Genomic DNA, 23,913 nt, shown 5'->3' with positions numbered 1-23,913 from the left:
TCAAACTCTCTTCTTTCAACACCTCTCATGCTTCCTTCCTCCCCCCCCCCCCCCCCCCCCCGTCCTGCTCCACAGCACTGAGACGCTTCTAATCCTCTTTTGATGAACTTGGTTAATGGACGTCCTGCTGCGCGCTGGCTCTGTTCATTAGGCAGCACACGACCCTCTCCACGCCCCCGGGACACGCACTGCGCGTGCCCGCGGCTGCCCTGTCCATAAATCCACCCAAAGTGGAGAAAGTTTCACGCGCTCAACTTTGTTCCCAGTGAACTGATCGAGTTTGGCTTCTGGGGAAAGTTTGAGTGACAGCGATGTCGCCGCGTAAAAGCTTGTTTGCTCCTTTCATCACGATGGATCCGGAGCGAGGGTCCGGCCCCGGGTCCGGGTCTGGCCCCGGGTCCCCGGCAGCTTACACCGACCTCCACGCTCTGCTGCAGCGGAGCCGAGCGCAGGAGCGATCCGGCGAGGAGCGCACCAGAGGCGGCTGTGACCACAGGGAGTCTCCGTGCGCCATCGTGGAGCTGCGGCTCGGAGCCGCCGGCGGCGCGCTGCACTACCTGCAGCCGGACACGTGCACGCTGGAGCGGGCGCAGAGGAGGCGGCGGCTGGCTGCTAACGCCCGGGAGAGGAGGAGGATGCTCGGGTTGAATGTCGCCTTCGACCGGCTCCGGAGCGTCATCCCCAACATGGAGAGCGACAGAAAGCTGTCCAAGTCCGAGACGCTCCAGATGGCGCAGATCTACATCAGCACCCTCAGCGAGCTCCTGCAGGAGGAGGCCCGCGAGGAGCCCGCACCCAGCCGCACCCCTCGGCCCCCGGGGGCCTCGCTACCTTCTCAGGGGACCACGGTGCACGCGTGAGGGACCTTCATGCGCGAGGAGCCCGGAGGAGCTCCGATGGGGACACGAGGGACCGAGAGACATTTAAAGACTCAATGAAAGTGTGGAACTCTTCTGATGCACTGTGTGTAATGACTTCTGGACAAAGCTCTGTCTGTAATGTTTTATTTTACATGTTCGAGAAGCCTTGTCGATAACTTTAAATATATATTTTTGCAGAAAACAAATATTGTTCAACATTTTTTTCCCCAATGACCAAACACGTTGTGGTTTAGTTTGTCTCTGAAGAACAAAAAAATAGTTTCTCAATTATCTGAAGTATTTTCCACCCAAACAAAGTAAATCTCTAAACCTTAGAGCAGAAGATTCTCAGAAAGGATCATCAGCAACAACACAGAGCAAATAGAACGAGCAGGAAATACTGAAAGTAGCAATTTTTATTATTTTAAAATTATGTACATGGTAACGAAGACATCGGGTACAAAGAGGTTTTCCTGCAGTGGCTTGTGAAGCTCTGTCTCAAAAACAACAACACGACGTGGAGAGCAAGGCTTTAGAAAAGGAAAAATAGAGTCAGATTCAGAAAAGTAGAGTCTACCAGGTCTAAATGTTTTAATTGAATCCCCCCCCCAACATACCCCCCCACCCCCCATTAACCCATCAGTCTCTCCTCCTACACGAGGAAACAAATCTTTGTACAGGAACTATTTACAAAAAGCTCTTCAATTCATTCTTCCAGACGTCTGTGAATAAAGCTCTTGTAAACTTTAGGGAGTGTGAGGGTTAAACTGTGTGTGTGTGTGTGAGTAGGGGTTGTGTGTGTAAATGATCACAGATGAACACAAATACAAACTCACGGTTATGAAAATGCTCGATGACTTTTGTTCTGAACTTTAACAGCAGATGAGATTCAAGAGAACTTGTCTGTATTCAAATGAGAACAAAAAACATTTGAAACTTAATTTTCCTAAATGTAAACATCAAATCCAACAGATTGATTCAGCGGGAGCTGGAGTCTGTTCCACTCCACAAAATAAGAAAACACAAATCAACAGAAGCTTTTCTCGGGGAACAGGAACACAAACGTGTTTTTCTGCTCTGATTGAAAAACACGAGGGACGAGTCAAACAAAACAAATGAAAAAGTGAACTGAAGCTTTCACATTGGGTTTTGCTCAGAGGTTTGTGTTTTCTGTTCCATGAGCAGTTTAAGAAAAGGCAATCAAGTCTTTTCATTTTTAACTTGACGTTTGTTCTCCACTCGAATCGTCATCTTCATCCTCAGTGAACTTTCTAAAGTTATAGTTTCAAGTAGGATTTAACATATTTGAACTGCGGGTTTTCACGTTATAATAATAAGTAATATAGTGAATATTTCCCTTTAAAATGAGATAGTTGTTGACTAATGTTTTATAAATGAGTTAAAAGCCACGACACCAGTTTCCCACACGACGTTCAGTTTACTGAGAGAAGTTGTCTCACGTCTTTTTAAAGTGAAAACTCTCTCAGACCGAAGTGACGTTGATGATTTACTTGTTTTTGTCTGTTTCTTTTGTTTAACTTTTCATTTTGAGATAAATCTGAAAATGTTTCAAACATGTAAAACATTGAAGGACGGGAATCGAGTATTTCTGGGTTGATTGATTACACAGCCCTCCACAGTATCTCCTCTGTGCAAAGTGTCAGACCAGTGGAGGACTTCTCCATAAAGTGAACTACAAACTGAACTCTGGGATTTTACAGCTCAAGTCCTCACGTCTACAAACCACGGAGCAGGAGAAAGAAACCGATCGACGGGATCTTTAAAAGCCTCTCGGCTGGCGGCTCGGCTCCAAACCAGAGAGAAGCAGCTCGACTTCACCTCTCCGACCGGGGGGGTCTCCTCTCCTTTGTGTTGTAATTGAAGGCTCTTCTCCGAGCGCCGTGCACACACATGGGCGGTAATTGAAAGGAGCTGAAGGAGGACAGGTTCTGGTCTGGAGGGCTCCGGTCCCGCAGAGACACAAAGATTAGACGGTGAGCAGGAAGGGGATTGATTCTTAGAGAGGAGAAAGTTTGTGCTCTTGGAGAAGGCGGGGGGGGGGGGTTAACAACTTGGAGGATCGTTCAGTTTCAGTCTCAGGTGTGTTGTTTGGTGCCGACTGACTGGAGGGTGCTCGGCGTGATGGGAGGACTTGTTGTGATGACGGCACAAGGTGAACAACCACTTTAATTCTAGTCTGTTGGCTGAAGACTGAAGAAAAGCTCTCACTTCCAGAGAAGGAACATTTCAGGTTTTATAAACGAATCTCATGCAAACATTTACAGGCATTTAGCTCAAATAGCTCTTTGGCCAGAAAAGATCGATATCGTGTCTGTGGGCCGCGTCACACAGAGATGAGGTCAAAGTGGAGGAAGAGGAGAGAAGGAAGAGGAAGAACATAGTAAGAAAGAGAAGAGGTGACCAGACACGAGTCAACAGCTTTCAAAGCAAAGTGATTGTTTGGTCGGGAGTTTTTTTTTTTTTTACTACTCGAGTTGTTTTGGCGATTATCGGCTTAAGAAGCAGAGCTCAGGGGGGAGGGGCGAGAGAAAAGGACAGATTGTCTCCGATCTGTCATCTGTCCATACGAATGAGAGAGAGAGAGAGAGAGAGAGAGAGAGAGAGAGAGAGAGAGAGAGAGAGAGAGAGAGAGAGAGAGAGAGAGAGAGAGAGGAGGAGCTGAGAAAATTCATCAAGAGCAAAAACATGGAGGAAAGAAAACACAACCTTCTGAGCAACTTTAACAAATAGAAAACGGATGAGAAGCAAATAAAAAGTGTGTTAAGGATGATAGTGATGGAGGGGGGGGGGGGGGGTCCTAACCAATGTTCAGATTACGTCCAGACAGGAACTAAAACAGTAAAACGTTATTTGAACGGGAGGACGTTGAGAACGTCTGGTGACCACTGAGAAGAGACGATGAACGTGTGTCAAAAGAAACAAGAAAACAACAACACTCCTGTTTCAGAGGAAGATGATGGTGATGGTCATTGTGTGTTTGTCAGTGTGTGTGTGTGTGTGTGTGAGACAGGCTTCTCTCTAGCAGTTCTCCAGATAGTCAATGACCCGGGTGATGGACTTCTGTCCTGTGGAGCCGACGTCACACTGCAGAGACACAGAGGAGAGGTCAGAGACAACACAACACAGACACACAACAGCCTACAACAAACAAATTCACACACCAACACATCTGCTCTGAGGACATTCACTGATCATCACCGTGTTCATTAGATTTAGAACTAATTGTTCATTTAACAAATTAATTCACTCGTGAAACACTCATTTATTTATGCATCATAATAACTCATTATTCATTATTTCATTAACAAACTCAATGTTCCATTTAAGAAAGATGTTTAATTAATAATTTCTATCAGCTCAGGTTCATGTTCTCTGATCAGATGGTTCAGTTCAATTAACGGTTTTCATTATTTCATTAACTAATTAAACTGCAAACAAATAGAAGTAACATTAAACACGTTTGTAGATAAATTGAAGGTGTGCGATTCGTTTTTCATTTGTTTAATTGGTGACAATATTTAATACATTTGTGCTCAATCTTCCAGCATTGAAATACCGGTGATTGAAAACTCAGAGTTCCAGTTTTCCTTCAGAGAAACTTCTGTACACGAAGAATATTTACTTGAATTAAGTGATTTCCACAGTGTTTGATTTTTCCAGTATTCCCAATTTGAACACACCAGTGAGGCTGGAAAATAAAAACCTGAAACTCACCGTGAGGTTCATGAAGTTGAGGAACTTTTTCAGCATTTCTGTCATGATGGAGAAATCTCCTTTGGGCAGGTTCTCCCTCACAGTAGTAACATTCAACTGGTGGAGAGACACAGAGCGACAGTCAGGGACACGAGGGACACGAGGGACAGGAGGGACACGAGGGACAGGAGGGACAGGAGGGACAGGAGGGACAGGAGGGACAGGAGGACACACAGCAGCGGCATCATGTGATCAATACGACAGGACAAGAGCTTTAAGACAAACAAAAATCCTCATGAAACAAAAAGCAGCTTTACTTCCATCTGGTTGTGAACCAAACAGTTTCTAAAGGTTTGTGCTGTTGTGAAGTCAAAGTTAAAAACTGGTCAGTTATGGATTTTGTTTTGTGCGTCACCAAAAACAGCAGCAACACAAAAGATGGACTAGAAATCTATTCACTGTTTCTCTGCTGCGTCATAACTTTATCTAGAATCTGTCTAATTGTGAGTGAGTCTGTGTATGTATAGTGTGTGTGTGTGTGTGTGTGTGTGTGTGTGTGCGCTCACCGGGCTCCCCTGGCACAGACAGCCCAGCAGCAGTGCTGTGTACGAGGCCACGATGCTGTCCTCCATGTGCTTCCCTGCGTGCTGCAGAGCTGTCAGGAGGAAGAGGAGGAGGAAGAGGAGGAAGATGGTGACCAGGAGTCAACACCCAGGTTCATTTTACACTTCTAAAAATAAATAACTACAGCCGCACAACAGAAGGGGTTTGTACCTTTGTTGAGGTCCAGCTCTTCGTGCTCCTCTTCATTCTTCTTGTCCTTGGTTTCTTCTGGTTTGTCGGGCTGGTTCTCGTTAGCTACCCACTGGATCTCCCCCCCCGTCTCCTGCCACTCTCCACTCTTGTCCAGCGCAGGCTTCGGCGCCTCCTTGATGAGGTCATCAGTCTGCGCCTCGGCCAGGATGGCGGCCTGCTCCCGCTGGAGGAACAGCTGAGGAGGAAGGAGATCGTTGAACTCAAGTTTCACATTTAGCTCCAGCGGGGGGGGGGGTTGCTGCCAGCAGGCATCTAGTCTGGCTCCCTCCACTGGGGAGCGTCTCCTCCAGGAGGAGTTAGTTGGTTGAATCCAGTTCTAAACAACGATCTTCAAACTCAGATCAGTAAATCATGTTATTTGTGTTACTGTGACAACACAATGAATAACCCCCCCCCGTGCTCTCTGGTCTGCTCCTGTGTGTCGTGGAGCTGCTGAGGCCGAGTCTCCTGCTGACCTCTGGAGGTCAGTCTGGAAAACACCAGCAGCCAGATCTGATTAAATATGATGATTGGATTTGAATGAAGCGTTAATGGTGCTCATGGGAAACGGAGCTGCCGCAGCAGCAAGAGAGACGAGACACGACAATGAGAGCACGGGGGACACGGGACCCGGGACAGGGGACCGGGGACACGGGACAGGGGACAGGGGACAGGGGACAGGGGACACGGGACAGGGGACAGGGGACAGGGGACAGGGGACATGGGACACGGGACACAGGACACGGGACCCGGTACACGGGACAGTCCATCCAGAGTCCAATGTACAAGCTGGACCAGTTTGCAGGGGGAGAGAGGAACTTCATTTCATGGTCAAGAGAAAACTATATTTCAGACATGATGGGAAACGCTGATTGGCTCGTGTTTTTTAAGACTTAATGATATTGGTGGGTAGTTAAAAACTAAATCTGACCTGCAGCCAGAGGAGTGAGGCTGTGAACATGAGGGAGTGTGGTACCTGAACCAGGGCAGCGATGGCGCTGAGCGGCCCGCTGCTGGTGAGGTCCTGGTGCTGAGGGTTGAGCAGGACGGTGGAGTCACAGGGACCCTGACCTCCCTCCATCTCCGTCTCCATCAGACAGTACCTGTTCCTGGCACTGTACTCCACCAGATTGATTAACAAGCCCAGACCCTGAACACACACACACACACACACGGGTCACTTCTGTTCCTGTCGGTTCATCTCTAAAGGTTGTAGAAGTTCGTACAGTTGTTGTTTACTCACCAGAACACGGATGTCGAACCTCTGCTCTTGTGGAATATACTGAGGAGCTCTGAGGACGCAGTTCAGAGCTGTGGTGATTAGATCCTCCTGCTCCCCTGTCTTTGTACTACCCCACTCTGAACACACACAAACACACAAACACACAACCGCCATGGTTAGTTTGTACTGAATCCACCTCTTGTGTGAAGTTACATAATGTCACAGCCACTAACTGTTTCCTGTGTAAAGACATGTTAATCAATGTGGTCCTGAGCTGAGATGGAGGTCACTCTCCCTCTGTCAGTGGAGCTCTGAGCTTCTCTGTCGTGGTCGTCCCTGTGTTCATGTGAGCACCTCCCCCCCCCACGTTTAGATAGAAAAATGGCAGAATCAGGTAAGAACTTCCTGAGTTTCCTCCACTGGAGAAGCTACGTTCTGTGGCTCAGACAAAGGAGATGGACCACAGACCACGTGGGTCTGAGATGAAGCCACACGAGCTCCTCACGGTGCTTGGAGACGTCAGTAAAGTGAGACTCACGTCCTCCTCATGTGTTCAGTGGGAGACTCACGTCCTCCTCATGTGTTCAGTGGGAGACTGCTCACCGTTGTCGTGCGTCAGGTTGAGCAGGACTCCTATGATGGCCCTCATACAGTTCTCCACTGCTTTCCCCACCACAGCTCCATCTGAGTTCACCACCCGGCTGTAACGCTGGATCATCGCCTCACACCGGCCCAAACCCCTGAGAGGAGGGAGGAGGAGGAGAGGAGAGAGGAGAGGAGGAGAGGAGGAGAGGAGAGGAAATGAGGAGGAGAAGAGAGGAGGAGAGGAGAGGAGGAAATGAGTTAGAAACAAACCAGATAAAGAGTCAATTCAAGTGAAAAGGACTCACAGGGTTTTGCTTTCTGTGATATTTATTACAAAACTTTATACATTTCACATAAACTTAATTTTAAATACATACAAGAATATATTTTCATTGGTCAAAGCTTCACTTACTTTGTCTTATCATAATAAAAAACAAAATCAGATTCGCTTGTTTATCTCAGACACAACTTAATTCACTGGACTCAATTGGATTCTCCTCTTTCATTTAAAACTCCATCATAAAACAGAGCAGCATTCACACACACAGACACACACGCACACATGCACACACACACATGCACACACACGTGCACACACAGACGGCTGCAGCAGCTGAGGGGACAGAGCAGGTCAGCAGCCTGATGTAAATAACGAGATTAAATTTAATGATGACAGTGACTGAACACAGAGTGAAACCAGAGTCTGAGCTTCAGGACAGAGCGAGGGGAGGAAATGAAGACAGGAAGACATCAGAGAGGAGACGGATCAGTGTCGGCTGAGATGAGAGACGGGATTAGGAGATATATGTGTGAGTGTGTGTGTGTGTAGGCGATAAAGACGAGTCAATAAAACAACGATATTATTTTTCTTTCTATTCCTTGTGTTGAAGCTCATTTGATCAACTTCCTCTGCAGCTGAGATAACAACACTGTAAGAATGAGCTGTAACAGAAAGTGAAATATATATTGTGTTGTAGAGGAATCTTTAGTTCCTGCCAATACGCAGATGAGTTGATCAGCAACAGGGCTGTGTGTGTGTCTGTGTGTGTCTGTGTCCAAACACAGTGGTTTAGGAGATGATTGAATTAGTCCGGCAGGCAGCTGAACCACTCCGAGAGGCAGAGGGGTGAGTTTGTGTAGAAACAACGAGGGGAACACACACAAGTGACAAAGAGGAAACAGAGGAGGAGAAAAGTGAAACAGTGAGAAAACAAGAGACAAGAGGTGTAAAGGAGAGGAGGGAGATCCTGACGATTAAAGGTGACATAGCTTTGGTGTGTGTGTGTGTGTGTGTGTGTGTGTGTGTGGAGTTTAGGTGGCTCGCTCGCTCTCTGGCTCACCCTGTGGTTTGGGGGGGTTAATCAAGTTACGGGCGAGGACAGCTGAATGCTCAGACTGAGGCCTGTGTCACCCACTGAAACAGCAGCTCTTTGTTGACCCATTCTGCCCCCCCCCCCCCCCCCCTCACTGCAGACGCTCTGCAGAGGGCGAAGGTCCGGTCACACAGAGGGTGACGGAGGAGGAGCCAGAAGGTCGATTAATTCAGAGGTTTTCAACCAATAACGTATTTTGGAGAGCGCTTCCTGAAACTTACTAACAGAAACACAAATGAACAAAAATCATGATTTCTGTCTCAGTTCAAGTGAAGAATGTGGTTATTGTATATTTTCTGGCATTTTATCCTTTATTTTGATTGTTTCGGTGAAAGAGAGACAGGAAAGTGGGGGAGAGACCTCGTGAAGCAGCCGGGAGTCAAACCTGCTGCTCAATGCAAACATAGACACCTCAACCTTTTCTTCAAGTCGCACAATTAGGACTTTAAAATAAAATAAAATAATAATTTAGACCTAATTCAAGTGTATCAGTCTTAAACAAAAACAGCAACATGTGCTGGGAGCACTGGAGGGCAGAGCCGGTCGGAGGAGAAGAGAAAGGAGGATGAGGTCAGGTCACTTCCACCGTGGACTGAACTCCTCTGCTGACGCTCCACCAGCCGTCGGGCCGAGCTCAGAGGTCACAGGTCAACGCTATGACTGACAGGATGTCACAACCAGGAAATTGAACAACAAAACCCTGATAATGATTCGCATAATAACCATCAGGCACACTGAGTCGCACTGAGAGGGAAGTGCACCCACACACAGTCGGTACAGTTGTTCAGTTTCTGAGAGAGGAAATCAATGTGGATGGTTTGGATTTAAGACGCCATTGTTCAGTGTCTTTATGTTCCAGGAAACCATATTTCAAGTATTCACTATGTCCTCAGTTTGCTTTAAAAGAACATTTCTACCATCATACCACAACAGCTCCTCAGTGACAAGCCAACAGAAGAAAGGAAATCAAGATAGAATAAACACAGATAAACAAGAGGTGCGGAGGAAGAAGGGAACCAGAGAGACGTGGCACCAGATCAAAATAAACCTGTTATCACAGCGAGCAGCTCGAGTGTGGGCTCAGGCCTGAGAATCAAGTTTACTCACTTAGCAGAAGAGACGATGAGCGAGGAGTCTTTATAGGCAATCAAGTAGCTCTGGTTCTCCGGGTTGTGAACCGTGACCTGTATGTACAACAAGAAATTAACCTTCGGGGAAATATGCAGCAACATGAGCTTTAAAAGAATCTGCTGCTGATTTAGTAAATTCATTTTGGATGAGATGCAGTGTGCAGGTCTTTAGAAATCTCTCCTTAAGGGTTTAACACATTGAACCTGAGTGTGACCGAACTAAATGTAACTTGGAAAACACATTTACACTAAGGGATCCAGGTGAGCTGTTTCCAGGTCAGTGTGGTACTTACACTCTCCAGGACCCGTAAACACCTCTCGGCTCCCCACAGAGACGACACCAGCTTGTCCTCCTCCGCCTGGTTCAAGTTATTAACACACTCCTTCACTGTGGAGCGACAAAAGAAACATGGAGACACAATCAGAAAACAGATTTATCATCGCCACTCATTTTGAGTCACTACGACTTCATGATAATACATTTCACCTTTATCTACGATGTGGTCCAGTCCTCCCAGTAACCGGAGTTCCTCTTTGAACCAGTCTCCTGCTCGCTTGGACGTCAGGGACAGTAACGTCTCCGTGGCTAAATGACCCGTCTACAGGGAGAGAGGAGGGACACAAGGAGGAGGACATTATTCAGTGAGTAAACACCTCCACGTTTCCTCCTATAAATATCTGGACACGTGGGCCGGTTGTGAGTCGAGTGACTGAGGAGCAGCTGAAAGCAGCTGGTCCAGGATCAGTCTGAAGGCTCTTCTGTACCGTGATGTTCTGCAGGTCCAGGTGCTTGTTGTGCACCGTGTCACAGAGCTTCCTGATCTTCTCCTTCATCTTGGCGATTTCCCTGGCGCTGAACTGAGTGCTTGGGTCTGCCACTGCCCCCCCCGACTGGTCCAGGTCCTGCTCCAGCAACCGAATCATCAGGTCCAGACAGGACCGGTCCAGATCCATGTTCAGCCGGTCTCGACTCAGGATGTACATGAGAGACGCCGTGCACAGAGCAAGATTCTGCAGCGAAGAGGGAATCAATCAATCATTCATTTTACTTTCAATATTTATTCAACACAAATTTGTCACGCAAAATTATTTTTTTATAAATGTTTACATGAACACACTGAGGTTAAACATTATGACTCCATGCAGCATCTTGAACAACCTTCAGCTGAACACAGACAGAAAATGACTTCTCTATCCTGTCGTCTCCAAACAAGAAAACCAAAGTCTTTCCATCGTGAGGACAAACACACAAACACACACAGTCAGTTTGAGGAGAAGGAGCTGCTGCTTACCGGGTGCTGTGGGGCGTCGTTCAGGGTTTTGAAGACCTGGGCCACCTTCCCTCTGGCCCGAAGGTGCATCCTGAAGCTGGGCATGGCGCAGCGTGTGGCCAGGCTGATCACACTGGAGGAACCCACAGAAGAACGCAGCATGAGCAAACGGTGAAGAGAAGAACAAGTGTTTTACAGAGGGGAGGATTGTAAAGCTCAGGCAGCCGGGAGCCGACCACCAGGGGGCGTGCCAGCAGGCTCTTACCTAAGGCATCGTGTGTTGAGAGGTTGCCCGCTCTTCAGACCAGTAGCCAGATACTCAAAGTCGTCAGTAAACTCCTGATTCTCTCCAAACTCCACCACGTCATTGAAGTGCTTCACATGCTGGACGACTGTGTACAACTTTAGACACACAGAGGATGAGTCAGCAGAAACACCTTTTGAAATATTAATACATCTTCACTACGGAGGGGGGGGGTACAGATTCAGGAGGGAAGTGTTTAGTGTACCTCCTTGTGCTCTTTGCGGCATTTGAGTGTGGTGATAGTGTCCTGGTAGAGATTCGTGGGGAGGGTCACAAACTTCGTGACCTTTGGCGGAGGAGGAGGAGTCTTGAAAACGCCATCATCCTTCTGAGCGTCAGAGGGGCCCTTACCAGTTCCTCCAGCTGAGACTGTGGCCTGGACACACGGGGGAGGTGAGGGAAAATGGATTTAGAAATAAATATGGAACATCAATACTTTTTGGCACTGCCCAAAATCATTTTGTGTTTGAAAGTAAAAGTGTGTGTGTGTGTGTGTGTGTGTGTGTGTGCGCGTGTGTATTTACAGGAGCTGTCTGTGCCTTTGCGACGAATGATTGGGGGGGCTCCTCTTCACTCTCCACCGCCCAGTGTCTGGCGTTGTACACAGCTTTGGTGGGAGACTGTAACAAGAGCACACACACACAACAGACATGTAAGAATATAACACATTGAAACCGTCCAAGTAAAACAGTTTAAAAGTATCATGAGACACAACCAGTCACAAAAACAAGTGGTCGCACTTCAACACTGATTACAAATCTATCATTTCATAACTGAGTCATACAATTCAAAACTCAGGAATCATCACATCTTCAACAGGGAACTCAGTTCAAACCTGATGATACATTTTTACGACAACTTTGAATTTAGTTTGTGTTTCTAAACTAAATTAAAGAGTTTTATACAGATGAACTATTTGTCCAGAAGCTTCTCTTGAAGTGTCCTTCATGCACAGCGCTGGCAGCAGGACTGGGTTCTTTATTAAAACATTGCCAGAAGTCTATTTTTTAATTTGTACTCAGACTTGTGTAAAAAAAAAACAACACATTGCTTTAAAAGATTTCTGTTTGAATAATGAAAAGACATCTCATTTCCTAATGTCAAACTTCAGTAATTTCACTTAAACTTGACAGAATGAGAAGTGCGCAGACGGACAGAAGCAAGAAATGAGGATGTAGATAAAATGTGTGGAGGAAGACGGAGAAGAAAGAGAGAGAAGAGGGTAAAGAAAGAGGTGGAAGGAGGGGGGGAGGGCAAATCCTACATTAAACTGGTGAGAGTCCGCCAGCACTGATCAAACAGCAGGATACACACACACACACTTACAACGAGAACAACACACTCATGGTTTCATCTTTGGCTCGACTCCTGTCTCTTTGTATATTTTTGCCAAACCTGTGGTTGGTGGTTGCCGGGGTTTTCATAATGAAAAACAAAAGAAGAAACAAGGGGAGGACGGGCAGGAAGAAAGAAACGATAGAGAAGAGAGCGAGTTGGCTGTGGAGCGAGGGGGGGGGGGGGTGCACTGCAGGGTTAATAAGCTGAGACAAAAGAGGAGGTCGGGGATGAGCTCTGCTGCTCTGGAACATCAACACACCAAGTTAAAGCCTCCTCCAGTAATCTGGAAGACACAGGCGGACACCTACCACACCCGCCCTGTGGGGGGGGGGGGGGGGGGCGGCCCAGAAGAAAATAAAAAAAATAAAAAGACGCTTCAGAGTTGCAGGGTTTGAATTATTAACAAACAACTGCCTCCACTCTGACGGATCGAGGACTCAAGATAGTTTCTCCACCTGTGCAGTGACTTTTATCTTTTATTTTTTTAGCCCTTTGTCAAACACAAAGTTTATTGAGTTGCAAAACTAAACAATGCAAGCAGAGGAAATATCCACTGGGAAATATTGCCAGTTAAATACGATAGAGTTGAACTGGTCGATCATTTCTCTGTTATTATGGGGGAAGTAAATACAACATGTCAACGTCCAGGCTGTGGCATCATTTCAAACTGCTGCTGCTGCACCCGGCTTCTGACAACATACAAATATTAATAATTTAAAACCAAGTATTGTGGAGAAATATGTATATTCATAAAAGTGTTTCTACCAAAACTGAGTTGTCACATGTACGAGCATATCGGACGGATCAATTATCAACTGACGGGTGTCTCCTCATTATCCCAGTTATTAAATATATATCTACATGTGGCTCGTGCGTGAGAAGAATCTCACTGGATCATTACTGTGGATGTAATAACAGCTCAACCCATTAAAACTTTCACTGAATAAACCAAACACGTCTCCTAAATAATGAGTCCATCAACGTCATTATGGTAACATTAATATCTCCCAGCATCCTCGGTGCAATAACCGAACAACAGGCACTTTCCTCCAACGCCACGTACGCACACTTTACTGTAATAGAGGCGGAGCTGGATGACTCCTCCAGAGGCTGGTCACTTTCAAGGGCCATTGTTTTTATAATGAGCGTAACTCAGGTCTCACTCAAGATAGTGTTGAGTGAAGAGAGAGAACAGAGGAAGGGAGGAGAGGTATAACACAACCAGCAGGGAGGAGGACGAGGGAGAGGAGGTAAGAGCAAACACAAAGTGGTCGAGAGGAAGTTATGGAGACAGGGAGAATACATAAGTCAACAGAGAGGGGGGGGGGGGGGGGGGGGGGGGTTGAGAGTCGGGGCATGAAACTGGAGAACCAGAGAAAGTACATTATGTATATTATCAAGCTCCAAGGGGCAAAGTGTCTGCTCATACCCTGACTGCTGGTCTGCAGAGGGCGCAGAGCACATCACCTTCAGGCTGCAGCACTTACAAAGTTCCCTTCAGATGCTCAGAGAGAAATTCACAACCAACTTCTCTTCTTCTTTGCAGAAGTTTGAGTCGGAGCTGATCAGGGAGCAGGGGGATTCAACGTTGGCAACATGTTATCAGTCATTTGATTACATGGTCAAAGTAGTGTTGGAGTTTCTCTGGGTTAGATCAGAGCCAGGATCATCATTAAGAGGTTTCTCTGTTTGGGTGATGCACCCCCCCACAGTTTGGATCAGGGACCAAGCCTCATTAAACACTGTTCTTGATCGGAGCTCGATATGAAAAGATGGAGTTCAAGGTCTAATGACAGCAAACAGATATATCTTTACATCCTTATGACTCCATCACTGGCACATAATAAATATCATGATTCACAGCGGAGCTCTTGGTAATTCTGTTCAATGCACAAGGGCAAAATCTTGTATCATAATTATAAATATTATATCTTTGTTTAGCATGTGCAGCGGTTTCAGGTAAATCTGTCTTGACTACACAAATTAGTAATTGGTTGACTTGTTATTTCTCTGTCTTCAGGATGTTCCTGTTGAAATTAAGTAATAAATCACTTCCTGTCTGAAGGAAGTGAGTCACATGATATTCCAACATTACATCGGCTGGAAAGATTAGTTTAGTTTCAAGTTCAATGTGATTCTATGGAAAATAAAATGAGTAAAATTTGCAAAGTGATTATTTTCTTTGCCATCATTACAAAACCTTAATGAAAACACCAGAGGCAATGACTCGTGACGGTTCCAGAGACTAATTCAAATATAAATTCAGAAATTAGTCTTACCAATTAAACAACAAGCCTGCACCCCGGTTCCATGGAAAGTTAAAATGCTGCAGACTGAAGAGAACATGTTTATAACAAGACGCCTCGAGGAGCCAGAGACAAACTGTGCACATCACAGGATTCAGATCTAATCACCACCCAACCTGCAGCCAAACCAGAGTGGAATCAAATCAACAGATCTAGAATCAGATCCTGACGAATGGCTTCACCTGCAGCTTGTTTCACACAGGAGCTAAATGGAGCCTGAAGTATGAAACACTGATAACTCACATACAGTAAATATGAGCTGCTTGAAGCTTCCATTGCTGTTACACTCCATTGATCTGTCTCCGCTATAAAAAGACACCACGCTCTTATGAAATCAATATGGATCCAGAGATTCAAACTGGACTCAATCCATCCCCTCATCCAGTCAAGAACAAACCAGAGCTCTTCTCACACACACAGTGGTGAGTCATACCGAGTGTAGGTGGACACACACACACACACCGGACACACACACCTCTCCGGAATGAGACGAGGGAAGGTTTTACAGTTAGCGCTTCACATGCATCAAACCACACACACACACACACACACACACCATAATTTGATCTTTTTATGAGTGGAGATAAAATGCACCAGATTTTGTGGCTCATTACATTTCAGTCGATGCTCGTCTGTTTTTAATCAAAATAAATCCTTCGTATTTACAGTTTCTAAAAATTAGACTGAACCCGACGGATGTAACTGTGGGAAACAAATTGCTTCTGTTGGAGAGTGACATTTGAGAAACATTTCAAATGTCTGTAAAATGAAAAGGTTTAGTGATTGACAGCTGACAGTCTGATGTGTGGATAATCGTCTGTCTGGACCCGAGTTGGTCCCAATCCACCGATATACAGAGAGGGAGGGCGTCTTCGTACATCCAATAAAAAGACCAAACATGTCGGTCGTTCTTTGATTTAAGACTTCCTGACTCGGCCAACCAGAGTCCACTGCTTCCTCCGGGAACTATATAAACATTATGATAACCTTGATTATCTGTCAGGATTTTGCAGGATCTTCCCAACAGATCCAGGTCCTTCAACATGTGACACTTCCAAACACCAGACTCATGTATACAGGTAGCACTCATTCATGAAGTGTGACCACATGCCCTCTCCGGCTTCACAGTGATGTGGGTGAACTGGTTTTCTGTGTCTGACCTTCTTGTGAGCGCTGAAGATCCTCCGTAAGCTGTCGGGGTTCTTCTCAGCTGGTTTTCCTCGGGGCAGCCTCCGGGGAGGGCCCGCCACCACCCTGAGGCCTTCCTCCGAGAAGTCCAAGATATCTGCAGGTAAAGCACACGGCCACCGTCAGCAAGGTTTCAGCAGCTGTGGTCCAAGTCAAACCAGACAAACCAGTGTGGCCACTGAGGATGAGGTCAAACATGTTACAGGAGGACACAGAGGATGTTGGTAGGGCACCGTGTCCAAACCACACGTGTGTGGGAGGATGTGCTCATGTCTGCTGGTATGTTGGTGACCACAAACTACTGCACAGTTTGTGTTTACATGTATCAAACATGTGTAGTCATATCTGGAGCTTTTCAGATGTGGGATGAGCTTCGATGTAAATATGTATTTAAACGTTAATTCATTGTCACTATGAAGCCGCGCTGTGTGACAATATGTGTGCAATCAGAACCTCCCTGTGTCCCTGGGCTAAATCAAACATCCAACAATGCACAAAGACCTTCTACAGGAACAGTGTGTGTGTGTGTGTGTGTGTGTGTTTGTTTTAACCTGCTCGTATCCGGCTCTCCTGCCTCTCTGAGTGCTTCTTGTACTCCTTGGCTGCCGGTCTTTCATAACTCTCCAGCATCTCGAAGGGATCAGGCGGCTCCTCCGTCGGTGTTTCTTCAGCGGTATCCAGAGCAGTATCCAGAGCGGTCTCCAGAGCGGTCTCCAGAGCGGTATCCACAGCGGTTGCCATTGCAGCCCTCTTGGCCCTCCTCATTGCTTTGAAAGCAACGTCGTCTTCGTCAGAGCCGTCGCTGTTGCTCATGTCGTCAAAGCCAAAGTATTTGATTTTGTAGTTGGAGCAGCCTTCTGTGTTGTGTGGGCTGTTCTCCTGAAGTGCGTCTGCGTCTTCAAAACCAAACAGCTCCAGCTTACTGTCCTTCTTTGTCTTGGTCTGGGTCGGCCTGATCCTGCAGACAGGGCGGCTGATAGAAACACAGTTAAGATGTGAAAGTGTAAGTCTATGTTCGTTCATTAATAACAATCAATTCAATCAGGCAGCCTCCGGGTGTCAAGCTGCAGAACCTGCAGGTAAACTCAGAGCTCATTCTGTTCTGAAAAAAGAGTCGACCTCTTTGACTCTGCCTGGAAACCTGTGACGTGACTAAAGTGCTGTTGCTATCTGGTGTCTTCATCACTGCAGAGTGAGAACGCAGGTTTACAGGATGCAGGTTTTCAAACAGGGAGCAGCTACCTGACCAGAGGAAAAGCCCTAACGCAGAGGACTGAGTACATCAGTGTGTTTGTCCAGAACTCTGAAAGATACGGAGGAGGAAAGAGAGACAGAAGAGAGAGAGGATACCTACAACAACAGACCATCAACCTCATGTTTCTCACCTTGAGTTTTGTTCTTCCATCTTCTTCCGCTGCCATCCCGCTTCTCCCAGCTCCGTCGTGCTGCCGGACCCGGCACCACTGCTGCCACTAGAGGGCGCTGCATCGCTGCTAAGCTCCTCCACCACTCGGTCCTGGATGGTGACGTTACACATTGATATGGAGGAGGGGTGCAGCACTGTGAAGTCCCTTGACCTGCCCCGTCCTCTCCCACTACCTGCTGTCTTATTACTGCTGTCAGAGGAGGGTTTGGAACCATCTGCACCAAAAACAGTGCTAGCTAAGGCGCTGGAGTCCTGCCCTTTGCCCTGTTTGTTCGGCCTCCGGTAAGTCCGACAGTTAGAGTTTCTTACAACCGATGAGGAGGAGGATGTCTGGGAGTAGTCCGACGTCTCCATGAGGAAGTCAGAGTCCCCCCCGAGGTCCTCGCTCTCAATGGAACTCTGAAGACGTGGTGGAGACGGTGGCTTCTCGGGTCGGGTCGGACCCAGGTCACAGCTGCCCATGGTGACACCTGCTGACACCCAGGAGAGCGTGGGGGCGGGGTTACGAGGTTCCTGGCAAGGTGAGGGGGGGCGCAGACCCATGATGGCATCCCAGGAGCTGTAGGAGGACTCTGCCTTGGAGCCCGTCTTCAGGGTGGTGGTCTGTGCCAGCGGCTTCTTGTCACTCTCAGAAGCATTTTGGTACCACGAGTAGATGTTCTGGTTCTCCAGTGATGATGAGGAACTCTGCTGGGACTTTCCTACGGAACAGGAAGAGAGAACCGATTCAGTCTGAGGTCAGAATGCACTGACATCACATACATGTGGATTCAGAGCCCCAGAAAAAAGATAAACCACATTAACCATAACACATAATACTGCTCAAATTAAATCAGCACTAATATTTCAGACCACCTTGTGCATTTAGTTTCATCTTCTCTACATTTGTAATCCAGACAGATCAATTTCTTGGTCTGTGAAATGTCAGAATAAAATGTAATTAAGGGTAAAACCATCAAAGGTTTCCAGAGAGTTTCTTCAGATAGATTTCTTGTTTAAAAAACCAAGGACCCTGTGATATTTTACTCCCTGAACTTAATTTTTTATTTAATCAAACCAGTCGAGCAGTGTTTCATAGAAACCTGCAGAACACAGTTTCCAGCCTCAGTGAAACACCACGGTGCTCTCAGTCACTGGCTGCTCAGCAGATACAAGGTGTACATAATGATTGCACCATTTCAGAAAGCACCTCTGGGACTGGAAACAGGTCACGCACACAAACACAGCTGGAGCTTCTGACGACGTGCCAGCTCACACAGTTCTCCAAGAAAAATCAGAGCGGGGCCCGGGGCCGTTTGCCAGGTCAACATTCACACTCGGGTTAGAAGCAGCCTCGGTGGTTTCTGCCATCACAGATAAGAGGCGGGTGAAAATACTGAACTCGTTACTGTGAGCAAAGACAGGAAATTGCTTCACATTGTGAGATCAAAAACGATCTGTGTCTGCTCTGAAGGAGGCCTGTGGTTTTTCTGTCAAGGCTGTGTCGTCACAGAAACTAGAAAGTAGGACATTTCATTGCTTCGTTCTGCTCCGACGTGATGTGGTGTAGGAAAAATAAAACATTAAACGAGAGGAAACACTTAGAAGCTGAGTGAGACCTCATCTGCCCCCCCCCCCCCCCTCATGTCGCACTGCTTCACAGCATCAGCTAAACAAACTGAGAGGTTGAAGCTCCGACTCTTATACTGCAGGTTAATGTACGTGTGATTCTCAGGAACTGTAATCGACTGAGAAGATACAGGAGCACTAAGTCCCATGTGCTTGTCTCAATGTCAGCACTTCAACACCTGGTTGAATTATCTGTGTTTACGTTTAGGATGAAAAGTTGTGGACTGGTTTTGAAAACCGTCTCTTAACCAGGCAGAAAGAAAAAAGCTGTGGTGCACCTGACAGAGGTCACATGGTTAAATAAGGTGACATTTCATCCTGTTGGTTGTCTGTGCATTGCTCCCTGACACATGACGACATGTCATCAACTGCTGCTTCTGTTTATTGGTGTGACTGTTTGCTCCTCTCTCAACACTATGCATGAGGAGATGGCAGCTTGTGTTTCTGAGGAGGACAGCGGAGGAACGTGGACAGATCGCTCTGTATCAGACGGGATCAGGTTTTAGAACATCTATTGAACAAATGTCCGGTTTGGCCACGGTCCCAATCCTGTGTATTAACTCAGGGTGTTAATAAAAGCTGAACATGGTACAGTAAAGAAAAATCTATTTGATTCAATTAACTAAAATCTTACTTAGAATCTTAAACACAGATTCAGACGAATCAAATCAGTCTAACATGGTCTGACACAGTGAAAGCCCACGGGCCACAAGGATTCAAACTACTCTTATTGATGAAGCCTTGCTGCTCAATACAAGTTTTGCTCTTAATTATGTCTGTGGACGACCGGGGTGAACAGCGACTCCCTTAACACAACTCACCTTCAAAATAAATAACCATAATATAGACAGGAAAGGAACTTCAATGTCCTGGTATTTAATAGAGCAATTTATCTCATTTTATTTTCCGCTCTAGCTGAGTTTAAAAAAACATTGATTCATGACCTTGAGTTAAATATCACTCAGGAAGTTGCAGTTGTCAGCTCCACTCGCACATTTTCCCTCAAAGAAATGACTTGGTCGAGGATTTTGTCATATTTACAGAGTCAACAGAGCCGGTCTCAGTAAACAGATAACAAGGCAATTGATGGCAGAGCTTCAGTTGAACTCTGGTTCTGCATTAGCTTCGACTTGGCTTAATGTCCCCACACTGTGGACATGTTACTGTGAGTCCAAGTGCCCACTGAGGCCCAGCTTGTGGTGGGAGTCAGCTGGAGTGGCTCTTGTCTCTGGCAGGTGGCCAGCAGCGGTCACGAAAAGCTGAGGGCAAGTGGAGCTGAACGTGACGAACTGACAGTGACAGCCTGTAAGAGGACAAACAATAAAACCCAATTCCTCCAATGCTGTTTGGTCAAAAATTAAATCACCAAAACCGAAGCCCCCGAACAAAAACCACTGACGAGCTGTTATTCAAGCCTAAATGATTTTACACAAAGCTGCACAACATGCAACTCGAGTCTTACGCCGCCCGACCCCCGCTCCTGTGGAAATCACGGAAAGCTGAAGAATCTTTTTGACCTTTAGATTATAAACGGCTCAGATGGAGGGAGATGCAACGACCGAAAGAGTATTTAGTTTTATAGAAGATGCAGTTTGCAGAATTGGGTTAGCATCTGTGAGCTGTCACAGTTCATCACGAGATGGATCTGTGTCTGCTCCTCAGGAAGCTGCCAGACTGAACCATCCGATCTGCTCGTCTAATTTAGTTTTCAAATAAATGTGAATGAAGATCAGAGCTGAAGATGCACTGACAAACTAAACAAGTCATAGAAACTAAACTTTCTCTGACTGATTGAAGCCTTCAGGCCGGGAGCGAAACAGCTGCTTCCTGTTCAATATCAAATTTCAAGCTTTCCGAGCAGTTTCAGTTTCAAGGAGACGTTTTGTTGTTGTCATTATTTAACAGAATTCAAACATAAACCGAGAAACATTTAAACTTCTAACTGCTCAGGGACAAGCCGGTTTCATTCTGATGTCAATCTGATCCGTTGTTATTATGTGATTTCAATAGTAATCTAAGCATATTACTACTTGTCTAGACCTGTGCTGTGTTATTAGTTTGATTATCATTCAAATCTAAATGGCATCTACAGAGTAAACAACTTAGAAACTAAATGAATCAACATATTAATCAATAATCAAAGTATTACCTATGATAGAGCTGCTGCTGTTGAAGAAGCGAGCCGTGTCCTCCACCACCCGGGGCTGGTTCCTGTCCCCGGACATCCACAACGCCCCTCGAGCAGAGGCCCCAGTGTGGGAGGCTCCGTGCAGACTGGACCTGCTCCCTGTGTCCAGGGAGAGGCCCGGCCTTTCGGCCTGGGGCGGCTCTGCCGAGGCCGGCTTGGCGGGTGACGCCTTGCTGCCACTCCGAGACGACACCGGCTTGGACTCATCGTCGCTGTCGAACCCGAACGGGTCTTCGAAGCCGTCTCCGCTCGGACGAGGCCTCTTGTACACCTCCAGAACCGAGTCGTTCTTGGTGGCACCGGCGCGCTTGGAGCCCACTTTGGCCTTGTAGGTGGTGTCCCCCCATTTGGTGCTGAGGGTGCCTCTCTTGGTGGACAGAACCTCATCGAACTTGGACGTGCCCTCTCCTCCCTTGCGGCTGTAGGTTTTACCAAATCTGGACGTCATTGTTGCATCTGGGTCATATTCTCTGTGAGGAAGAGGAGCAGAAGGTTATGGACAACATGGAGGGGAACACACGCTTCTACAGTTTCAGTGAAGAACGGCAGATTGTTTTTAATTCTGGTTTAAACACTGCACAGCAGCAGTGAGTGTCAGTGACGCTCACTTCATGTAACAGCCAGTTTCAGGTCAACTCTCCTCACTTATCTCCAGTGGTTTCTTATCTCACTGGTGAGTTCAGCAGCTTTCACTGCTCTCCAGGTGAGGTCTTATCTTGCTCTGTGTGTTTGTGAAGCTACTGGAGGTCTACACGTCCTCAGGGCTCATTACAGTAAACATCTGTGTCAGGATGATGGGTTAGAACCCCAGTCCACATGGAACCGGCCTCATTCGGGTCTGATTGTGATGGAGCTGTGGAATCATCTCGTCCTCTCAGTCCCTCGGTCTCTAGCTGCTGAGACAGGAGCTGAGAAGATCAGCTCCTCAGCCGGAGCACTTCACAGCTGCTTTGACAAAACAAGGCTAACGTTAGCTAGTCAGCGAGCTAACGCTGCTACATGGCTGCTAGCATCACCGATTGGATGCTAGCAGGAGAAATAACCAATACCGCGAATAACCCGAGTGAGTTGGACATTAAATCCACGTGATCACGTGTTAAAGTGTTTATTTAGAAACAGCACAACACGTTTATTTACGTCACTATCTGCGTTGGCTGGACTTTTAGCCGTTAGCATTAGCCAAAAGCCCAACAGAGGAGACAAGAGCCGTCACTCCGGCAAACCGCTAGCTCGAGGCTAGCAGCTAACAATAAGCCCAGTGAAGTGCAGGTAGCAGCCGGTGGATCTGAGCCTGGATCAGGTTCTGCGGTCGCTGCCCGCCGCTGGTGTGTGCGCGTCCTCTTACTTGGTGAGCTGAAGGGCCGATCCGCACGGGACACTCTCTGGAGCCGAGGCACAGGACCGGGCCTGCGTGCCTGCTGCCAGCCGCTCCGCACAGTATCAACAAGGCCGAGCAGGAGCCGTGCGAGGCGGGTCCGCGGGGGAGAGGCGCCGCGGAGAGGAGCGCGGGTCCAGCGGGAGAGAACCGAGCCGGGTTACGAGCTGAGCTCCAGAATCCAGCTCCTGGTTCCGGACCGAGTCTGTCTCGATTGTTTCCTCCGGGATGCGATCGACTCTTCCATTGGACTCCGGCGCTGCGTCAAGTTAACAGAGACGAGTCCACTTCACCGGAAACCAGCCGTCAGGCCTTAAAAGTAAAACATACGGAAATAAGGTTTCAGATAAATCCACCTGTCATATTTGTATTTATATGCAAATCAACATTAGACTTGTGTGTATTGAATAAAAAATATTTTAATCTGAACATGGTCTAATGTCACTTTGGGCTTTAATTCAGCAGTGTGTTCATTCATTGTTTTACTTTTGAAATTCAAACCGGATTTGCATGTAATGTATTTTCCTTTACACGACTAGTTAAATCGAGTTTATCATTACTGATGCCGCATTCACGTTCTGCCTTTAAACTGGTGAAACAGCTCTTTTCTAATGACCTCCTCCTCCTCCTCCTCCTCCACATTCACTCTGTGTCACCTGCTGTGGCTTCTCCTCCTGCCTCAGTCTGATCCCAGAACTCCCAACATTCCCAGCTCTTCTTCTTCCACTGGAGCTGTGGTGCTGGTCTGAAGGTGAACATCACCTGATCGTCTCAGAGTGAAGCACAGAATGAGTTTTAGTCCTAATGAAGATGAATCCAGAGTCAAACCGAATCTCAACTGACCTGTGGACATAACTGATATTTAATCCACACATATAATGTCCATAAACAGAAACAGTCTACATACAGAACATATTTCATCCTCACTATTCTGCAAGCTAACAATAACTAACTCATCCCAGTCGAAACAGTGGCCTGTTTATGTAGCGTATGATATAAACCAAATGGATAATATAGTTGACAAGTGTGTGATTTGTCCTTAATGTGTCTGCACCATTCACCGTAACCAGTACTACTGGTTTTCCTGTTACATTTTAATGAAAACATGATAACTCTCATGATAACACTCATGATAACATGATAACACCATATATGCCTCTTGCAGTTCAGTGACTGTAACAGATTTGAAATCATTAGGACTTAATCAACAGTCACATTATGACACAGTCT

At 46.7% G+C, this 23,913-nt stretch overlaps 2 protein-coding genes and 1 long non-coding RNA gene across 4 annotated transcripts; 1 reads left to right on the top strand and 2 right to left on the bottom strand.

Moving 5' to 3' along the window:
• The first annotated feature begins 272 nt into the window (after positions 1-272).
• Positions 273-1,098, top strand: atoh1c (atonal bHLH transcription factor 1c). Its single transcript, XM_062413901.1, has one exon. It carries the CDS (start codon positions 312-314, stop codon positions 858-860), a length of 549 nt encoding a protein of 182 aa, XP_062269885.1. The 5' UTR covers positions 273-311; the 3' UTR covers positions 861-1,098.
• Positions 1,099-1,258: 160 nt separating this feature from the next.
• On the bottom strand, positions 1,259-3,449 carry LOC133975883 (uncharacterized). The gene is made up of 2 exons (XR_009924794.1): positions 1,697-3,449; positions 1,259-1,390 (listed from the first exon to the last, which is right to left on the bottom strand). It is a non-coding gene; the product is annotated as an uncharacterized LOC133975883 (long non-coding RNA).
• A 17-nt stretch (positions 3,450-3,466) lies between these two features.
• On the bottom strand, positions 3,467-22,970 carry LOC133975880 (wings apart-like protein homolog). Of its 2 annotated transcripts, none has more exons than XM_062413899.1 (20): positions 22,654-22,970; positions 21,270-21,778; positions 17,472-18,213; positions 16,638-17,059; positions 16,059-16,183; positions 11,779-11,874; positions 11,460-11,630; positions 11,216-11,352; positions 10,972-11,083; positions 10,445-10,690; positions 10,167-10,278; positions 9,973-10,067; positions 9,657-9,733; positions 7,195-7,331; positions 6,613-6,728; positions 6,346-6,519; positions 5,349-5,565; positions 5,141-5,229; positions 4,596-4,691; positions 3,467-3,965 (listed from the first exon to the last, which is right to left on the bottom strand). In XM_062413899.1, exons 2-20 carry the CDS (start codon positions 21,754-21,756, stop codon positions 3,900-3,902), a joined length of 3,717 nt encoding a protein of 1,238 aa, XP_062269883.1. In that variant the 5' UTR covers positions 21,757-21,778; positions 22,654-22,970; the 3' UTR covers positions 3,467-3,899. The 2 variants fall into 2 exon arrangements, with proteins under 2 accessions (XP_062269883.1, XP_062269884.1); XM_062413900.1 differs by having other exon boundaries at positions 16,638-17,044; positions 22,654-22,969.
• Between the last annotated feature and the right edge of the window lie 943 nt (positions 22,971-23,913).

The sequence above is a fragment of the Platichthys flesus genome, chromosome 20, assembly GCF_949316205.1.
Source record: "Platichthys flesus chromosome 20, fPlaFle2.1, whole genome shotgun sequence".
NCBI lineage: Eukaryota > Metazoa > Chordata > Actinopteri > Pleuronectiformes > Pleuronectidae > Platichthys > Platichthys flesus.
This window is presented reverse-complemented; position numbering and strand designations above follow the sequence as displayed.